This window comes from Bubalus kerabau, chromosome 1, assembly GCF_029407905.1.
Source record: "Bubalus kerabau isolate K-KA32 ecotype Philippines breed swamp buffalo chromosome 1, PCC_UOA_SB_1v2, whole genome shotgun sequence".
Classification (NCBI taxonomy): domain Eukaryota; kingdom Metazoa; phylum Chordata; class Mammalia; order Artiodactyla; family Bovidae; genus Bubalus; species Bubalus kerabau.
The window spans coordinates 177,665,826-177,674,365 of record NC_073624.1 but is presented as its reverse complement, the minus strand read 5'-3'; the positions used below and the strand labels follow the sequence as shown (position 1 = coordinate 177,674,365).

Here is an 8,540-nt window from a genome sequence, read left to right as displayed (position 1 = left end):
CTGTATGTATGAAGCTCCTAATTATTTTGGCAAAACTGTAGTGAATCCAAGCAGCATGCTGCCCAAGTTTTTTTTGTTTTTTGTTTTTTGTTTTTTTCCCTCTAGTTGCAGTGAGAAGCCTTCTCATTGCAATGGCTTCTCTTGTTGCAAAGCATGGGCTCTAGAGTGAGCGGGCTTCCGCAGTTGTGGCACATGGGCTCAATAGTTATGCAGATTCTTAACCACAGGACCATCAAGGAAGTTCTGCCCAAGGTTTTATATTAAAATGACAAAGTTATCCAACTTACTGAAGTTGGGAAGAGTAATTTTTCGAGACATATGAGGAGCTCTGACCTACCAATGCTTTGATTAGGAACCTAATCAAGACAGTATCCTCTCTGAGACTCTGGAGAAAACTTGAACTGAGAGTTGGGATAAGGTGCTGCTATTTAAGGTTTATTCCCCTAAAAAAGACAGGAAAGATCATGGAAAAGGAGAAATAATCACTGAATTCAACTGGCTTGTAACATTGTCTCCACACAGAGAATGAGTGGGAAAATTCTCTTCTGTCCAGACCAGATCTGTGTCCCATAGGAAAATTAATTACTAGAGGCTGGTGTAACAGGAGGGAAATGTGCTAATGAGGAAACATAGGGAGCTGTAAATATCTCCTCTGTTGCATCCCTCAGCCTGCGCGTCCTTCAGATGGAGAGGACATGATTGTAACTTGTGGACTTGTAACTCTGCCCAGAGAACCAATGCTTAACTCCATCCCACTGTCTTGTCTGGAAGCAGAGCATCTTTCTTCACCATAAACCATCCAAGAGGAACTTGGATGTCTATATACAACCATCCTCTCAGAGACCCCACCCAGGTGAGTCCAAGAGTCCAGTAAACCCTGCAGGAGATCAAACATAACAGCAGCCAAGAACATTTACCGGAGTTTACCTGAGGGCCAGCCCAGACTAGCCCAGAGCCAAGACCACTTAAGTTGTTTGTTTGCCTGATTGATTAACATTTTAATTTGTGATGCCCAAAATAGTAGTGAATATTGAACTCATTAACAGAAGGGTCAATGTTGACCATTAAATGACCCAATTTGGAGAAGGAATAAGAGGTATAAGGTGTTTCCGGTAGAAATAGAACCGAAATCCAAGGAACTTTGTGACTAACTGGAGTAAAGATATAGGGTATTAGCTGTGGAGGAATGTAAAGTGATGTAGGGTAGGGTATTTTTTAAGAAGGGGCATATTTGACTATGATGAGTAAGATCCACACCAAAGAATGCTGGCAAACATTTCCCTGCAACAGCAGTTCATGAGACACACATTTCTAGTGTCTATCTAGTGTATCTAGTATCTCCTCCCTCTTAATATTCAAATTTTTTAAAATTTATTACATGTAAATGGGTAGTGCTTAGTCACATGCAACACTTTGTTACACAGCAAGAATACTGGAGTAGATTGCCATTCCCTCCTAAAGGGGATCTTCCCAACTCAGGGATCAAACCTGTCTCTTGCATCTCCTACATTAGTAGGCAGAGTCTTTACCACTAGCACCACCTGGGAAGCTCATAATTGGGTAGTGCAAAAGTGCAAATGTTAGTCAATCATTCATGTCCTGCTCTGTGACCCCATGGACCAGGGTCCACCAGGTTCCTCTGTCTGTGGGATTCCCCAGGCAAGAATACTGGGTTGCCATTCTCTTCTTCAGGGGATCTACCCAACTTAGGGATCAAACCTGGGTCTCCTACATTTCAGGCAGATTCTTTACCATCTGAACCCCTAGAGAAGCCCATAAATGGGTAAGCTAGATCTTAATATGCAATGAATTCACTCATAGTAAGGCTGAATATATTTGCAGATCAGTTAGCCCGTTACTTTCTGTATTTAAAATTGCCTGTTCAGGGAAACCTGTTCAATGTTATACGGCAGCCTGGATGGTAAGGAAGTTTGGGGGAGAATGGACACAGGTATATATATATATGGCTGAGTCCCTTCACTGTCCACTTGAAACTATCACAAATTTGTTAATCAGCTATACTCCAATACAAAATAAAAAGGTTTTAAAAAATAAAATAAAATTGCCTGTTCAATCCATGGATTAGGAAGCAGACATCTTTGGCAGGGAGTTGGAGATGAGAAGGGAGCATTTTCACCCAAACATATAACCCTATTTAAAAGTGCTTTTATGAGACTTCTGGCAGTCTTCTGGTTAAGACTTTGCCTTCCAATGCCCAGGTGTGAGTTTGATCCCTGGTCAGGGAGCTAGGATCCCACATGCCTTGTGGCCAAAAAACAAAACATAAAACAGAAGCAACACTGTAACAAATTTAATAAATGACTTTCAAAATGGTCCACATCCAAAAACAGGTGTTTTTGTGGGTTTTTTTACTTTTTTAAATTAATTTAATTTGCGGATAACTGCTTTACAATATTGTGATAGGCTTTGCCATACATCAGCATGAATCGGCCACAGGTGTTTATGTGTACCCCGTCCTGAGCACCCCCCACCTCCCACCCCACTCTATCCCTCTGGGTTGCCCCAGAGCACTGGCTTTGGGTGCCCTGTGTTCTTTTTCAATACTGAGCTTTATTCAGGGCAAGATAAAAGGCTCTAAAGACATTAGGTTATATGTGGTTAAGATGTTGTTAGGGCTTCCCTGGTGGCTCACATGGTATAGAATTTGCCTGCAGTGCATAAGACCCAGGTTCAATCCCTAGATCAGGAAGATCCCCAGGGGAAGGAAATGGCAACCCACTCAGTACAGTTGCCTGGAGAATTCCACAGACAGAGGAGCCTGGCAGGCTACAGTCCATGGGGTTGCAAAGAGTTGGACACGACAGAGCGACTAACTTTCACTTTCACTTTCAAGATGTTGAGATGTTGTTAGGGGCTTCCCAGGTGGCACTAGTGGTAAAGAACCCGCCTGCAATGAGATGTGGGTTTAATCCCTGGGTGGGGAAGATCCCCTGGAGAAGGAAATGGCAACCCACTCCAGTACTCTTCCCTGGGAAATCTGATGGACAGAGGACCCCGGTGGGCTACTGTCCATGGGGTTGCAAAGAGTCAGACACAACTGAGTACCAAGGTGTTGTTAAGGTATAAAGTGTGTCCCCAGTGAAACTGAATTCCTGAGTGAAAAAATAAAATATTGGTGACTAAAAAAATAAGCAAATAAATAAAATCCCCTGCTCTTCATTAAATTCACTTCATTTCTATTTGAATATTAGGCCTCTGCAATGGCACCCCACTCCTGTACTCTTGCCTGGAGAATCCCATGGACAGAGGAGCCTGTTAGGCTGCAGTCCATGGGGTCACTAAGAGTCGGACACAACTGAGCGACTTCACTTTCACTTTTCACTTTCATGCAATGGAGAAGGAAATGGCAACCCACTCCGGTGTTCTTGCCTGGAGAATCCCAGGGACGGGGGAGCCTGCTGGGCTGCCGTCTATGGGGTCGCACAGAGTCAGACACGACTGAAGGACTTAGCAGTAGCAGTAGCAGTATAATGATGAACAATAGTTAGTTGGGCTTTGATTTGGCCCAACTTGAGAATTTTTGTCTTTAGTGGGGAAATTGAACTGATTTTAATATACTGAGATCCCTGGCATATTTGTTTTGCCCTTTTTTTAATTTTTATTCTGCTTTTGGAAGAAGTTTTCTATACTATCTTGTTGTCTTTTTTTTTTACTTTAATCTTATTGTCTTTATGTTTTACCAAAGCTTTCTTTATTCTTCCAAATGTCAAAATCATAAGGGAAATATGAATATGTAAGAAGTTTAACATGACTTTACTTCATCTGCTCTACCAAAGATGTAAATACTGGGGGTAAATTTCAGATAAAAATTATTTTTAAAACTTTGTCTTCTTTTTTTTTTTCAATAACAGCTTTGCTGGAACATAGTTTACATAATGGGGGCTTCCCTGGTGGCTCAGATAGTAAAGAATCTGCCTGCAATGCAGGAGACCCGAGTTTGATCCCTGAGTCAGGGACCCCCTGGAGATCCCCTGGAGAAGAGAATGGCTACCCAGTCCAGTAGTCTTGCCTGGAGAATTCCAAGGAGAGAGGAACCTGGTGGTCTATAGTCCATGGGGTCTCAAAGAGTCGGATATGATATTACATAACTCACTATTTTAAAGTGTATGTTTAAGGGGCTTTTAACATTTACAAAGTTGCATGTTGATCACTGTTGTCTAACTCTAGAACATTTTTATCACTTCCCAAAGGAACCCCACATCATTAGATTCACACCCTCTGTCTCTTTTTTTCTGGCCCCTAGCAACCACTAATCTACCTTCTCTATAGATTAGCTTATTCTGGACATTTCATATAAATGTGATCACATGAAAAGTAAAGGAAAATTGTCTGTTCAGGTGCTTTGTTCTGTATAGTGAATTTCAGCATGTTTGGGAAGGCTTTTTTGTTTTGTTTTTAACTTTCATTGAAGTATAGTTGTTTCACAATGTTGTGTTAGTTTCTGCTGTACAGCAAAGTAAATCAGTTATATGCATACATATATCCCTTCTCTTTTGGATTTCCTTCCCATTTAGGTCACCACAGAGCAGCTTATGAAAAGATGCTTACCATCACTAATTACTGCTGCTGCTACTGCTGCTAAGTCGCTTCAGTCATGTCTGACTCTGTTCGACTCCATAGACAGCAGCCCATTAGGCTCCTCTGTCCCTGGGATTCTCCAGGCAAGAATACTGGAGTGGGTTGCCATTTCCTTCTCCAATGCATAAAAGTGAAAAATGAAAGGGAAGTCGCTCAGTAGTGTCTGACTCTTAGTGACCCCATGGACTGCAGCCTACCGGGCTCCTCTGTCCATGGGATTTTCCAAGCAAGAGTACTGGAGTGGGTTGCCATTGCCTTCTCCATCACTAATTACTAGAGAAATGCAAATCAAAACTACAATGAGGAATTGGCCTTCATTGAAAATCTACAAACCATAAATGCTGGAGAGGGTGGGGAGGAATGGGAACCTCTTGCATTGTTGATGGGAATGTAAATTGATGCAGCCACCATGGAAAACAATATGGAGTTTTCTTTAAAAAAAAAAAAAAAAAACTAAACATAGAACTGCCGTGTGACCCAGCATTTTTTTATTCCTGTTTTTTTTTTTTACTGTATTCTTTCAAACTAAAAATTGAAATTTTATCATCAGTTTGCTGTTTCCCATTTAGATATTTTATGTGCCTGCCTGCTAAGTTGCTTCAGTAGTGTCTGACTCTGTGCAACTCCATGGACTGACATGCCAGGCTCCTCTGTCTGTGGTATTCTCCAGGAAAGGATACCAGACTGGGTTGCCATGCCCTTCTCCAGGGGAGCTTCCCCACTCCCGGGTCAAACCCAAGTCTCTTAGGTCTCCTGCATCTGCTGGCAGGGGCTTTACCACTAGCACCACCTGGGAAGCCCATTTAGATGCTTATGTGCATATACAATTGTTTGTGCAGAAGGTCTGAAAGTTTGTACACTTCTGTGGTAAAATCTGTGTCAATTTTATGTTCTATCCATTATTGGTTTTTTTTTAATGGAAGCAATTAAGTGTTCACCTAAATATTCTTCACTTGCGAATCCTTAGCTTAATCAAAAATGAAAATGAATGTTCCTCTTCATACTCGATGCTAATAAGCCACACTTTATGCATGCTTTCAACTACTTTCCTCATCTTTATTCCTTATTCTTATTTCGATCTTTTAAATTTAGAACTATCTCTAAAAGTTGCATCATGTTGGGGTTCCTCTTTACCTTTGTCAATTTTCTTCCATATGCAGAATTGAATACATATATTTCTATCTAAAAGGAAATTATACACAGATAATGCTTCCACCTCATATTTTAAAAACTGTTAAATTAGTTTTTTACCATGTCTTTGCAATCCAAAATTGAAGTCATTAGTAAGTTATAAGTACTGTATTATATTTTCTCTTAGAATTTTAGTTTTGATTTTTCCTTCAACTGTCTTTTGTATAGGTGTTTTTAATATTTAATTTCATAAAGTGCCGAAGATACAGCAACAAAGGACCCCTCGAGACTTGAAGTTTCAGCAGCAGCAGGGAGACCACCTTGTTCCTCAATATTTTCTGACACCATCTGTCCTCACTCTTCCTCCTGCTCATTTCTCTCACCCCCTGGCTTCTTTTTTAGACTGGGACATCTTAAACAAGCACCCTCCTCAGGCCTTCACTTTGATTTCCCCTTGCCAGGCACACACTTGCCAGGTATGCCCATCCACTGTCTCTTTCTTCCTTGATGTCTCTGTTCAAATATCGCCTTTTTTTCAGGTCTTGCTTAAACATGCATTAAAAAGTAGCACTCCCTTTTCACTCTCTCCCTTATACATGCTTTTGTTTTCTTTGTAACACTTCTCACCATCTGGCAAGCTATATGATTTTCATTTGCTTACATATGGTCTCCATAACCGGCTTTTGAGAGCTTCTGTTTTTTGACACCCTACACTCCTTCCATAGACATTACCTGGAACATTGTCCCAAATCAATTTATATTTTTAAATGCATGAAAGAATTTCTCATTAAAACTGCGAATGTGTGACAGCTCTGAAAAAAATGAGAAAAGCACAAGTTTGCTTCTTAGAGATGACACAGGAGTTTCTCTAAAGTGAACCAAATCCATGAACAAATATTGAATTTAATTTCCTAACGGGAAACTTCAAATGGAAGCACTTGCACTGTGACTAATGTGCATGTGTGTGAAAATTAGTTGTGCTATTTTCCCCTTTTCTGTTAGTTACCTCCACCACATGGCACAAGGGAATCAAACAAAAGTTTCAGAATTTCTTCTCCTGGGATTTTCAGAGGATCCAGAACTGCAGCTCCTCATATTTGGGCTTTTCCTCTCTATGTACCTGATCACAGTCTTTGGAAACCTGCTCATCATCCTGGCCACCATCTCTGACTCCCACCTCCACACCCCCATGTACTTCTTCCTCTCCAACTTATCCTTCGTAGATATCGGTTTCACCTCCACCACCATCCCAAAGATGCTATGGAACATCCACACCCAGAGCCAAGTTATAACCCATGAAGCCTGCATCTTCCAGATGCATTTTTTCACACTCTTTATAGGACTGGACATCTTCCTCCTGGCCGTGATGGCCTATGACCGCCTCGTGGCCATCTGCCACCCCCTGCTCTACACAGCCATCATGAACCCCCGGCTCTGTGCACTGCTGGTACTGGTGTCCTGGATCATCAGTCTCCTGCATGCCTTGTTAGAAAGCTTAATGGTGCTGCAGCTGTCTTTCTGTACAGTCTTAGAAATCCCTCACTTTTTCTGTGAACTCCATCAAATGATCCAACTTTCCAATTTTGACACCCTTCTCAATAACATGGTGATGTATTTTGTAGCTGTGTTCCTGGCTGGTGGTTCCCTCTTTGGTATCATTTATTCATATTCTAAGATAGTGTTCTGCATACATGAAATCTCATCCTCTCAGGGGAAGTATAAAGCATTTTCCACCTGTGCATCTCACCTCTCAGCTGTCTCCTTATTTTATTGTACAGGTTTAGGAGTGTACCTCAGCTCTGCTGCTACCCACAGCTCACACTCAAGCGAAACAGCCTCAGTGATGTACACTGTGGTCACACCTATGCTGAACCCCTTCATCTACAGTCTGAGAAATAAAGATTTAAAGAAGGGTCTGAAAATGCTCTTTGGAAAGGAAAATATAAAAGTGTCTAGTGTCCTAGGGCTTGAGAAGTGCCTGTGATAGCAGAGCTCAAAACCTGAGCCAAATATTGCCAGTCTCTGATCAGATTATGAAAGTAGAACATGCCTCTTCTGCTTTTCTTGGACTTTATATTTCAACTTCTCTATACAATTTATTTAACTCATTTTTAATATTTATGGTATTTCTGATATCCAAGAGTTTTTCCCTTTTTTAATTTTTGTACTCAATTGTATTCCCAACCTTGGAGGTGAAATATTTGAAAATTCCCATTTATTGCAAGGGATTTCTTAAGAATAATTTCTTCTCAAATGAAATATATCATACTGAGTATTTTTGCTTGTGGTTTGTCTAAAAGAGTGAACATGAGCTGTAAAAATCGTATGAACCAGAGAACTTCTCTATAAACAGCTATTTATAAGTTTGTAACAGAGGAAAACCTGAGACCACTCTTTTTCACTTTTGTTAACGTCATTCTTTGCACATCACTGCCTTAATTGGTCTTCTTGATTATTCAAACCTTAACACATTGATTGTTATCATTGATCAAGGTTACTTTTCTATTCATTAGGATCTTATTCTACTACATACCTTGTATCCGCTTGAGGCAGGAAGTAGATGTCCATCCCCCACCCAGGGTAAAGCAATTGGAGATTAATCCCCTGTACACCGAAACTCTAAGATGAGAATAACAGGAAACAAGAGAGGAGGCTGGACCTTGCTCAGACCACATATTTCTGATTCCTGAAGTGAGGAGATGTTCCCAATCACACACACGTGTAGAAAGGCTCCTCGGAGGTCAAAGGGGAGTGATGTCAAGGGATGCTTTACCCACAGGCCTCTTTGGTAGAATCCATCTTGGCTAAGA

The 8,540-nt window shown here is 41.0% G+C and overlaps 1 protein-coding gene across 1 annotated transcript; it reads left to right on the top strand.

Moving 5' to 3' along the window:
• Positions 1 to 6,745: 6,745 nt before the first annotated feature.
• On the top strand, positions 6,746 to 7,714 carry LOC129619589 (olfactory receptor 7A17-like). Its single transcript, XM_055534800.1, has one exon. The coding sequence runs from the start codon at positions 6,746 to 6,748 to the stop codon at positions 7,712 to 7,714; it is 969 nt and encodes a 322-aa protein (XP_055390775.1).
• The last annotated feature ends 826 nt before the right edge of the window (positions 7,715 to 8,540 follow it).

What these genes read in the sequence shown, in the direction of transcription:
- LOC129619589 (XM_055534800.1), top strand. Translation starts at nt 6,746, where the DNA reads ATGGCACAAGGGAATCAAACAAAAGTTTCAGAATTTCTTCTCCTGGGA.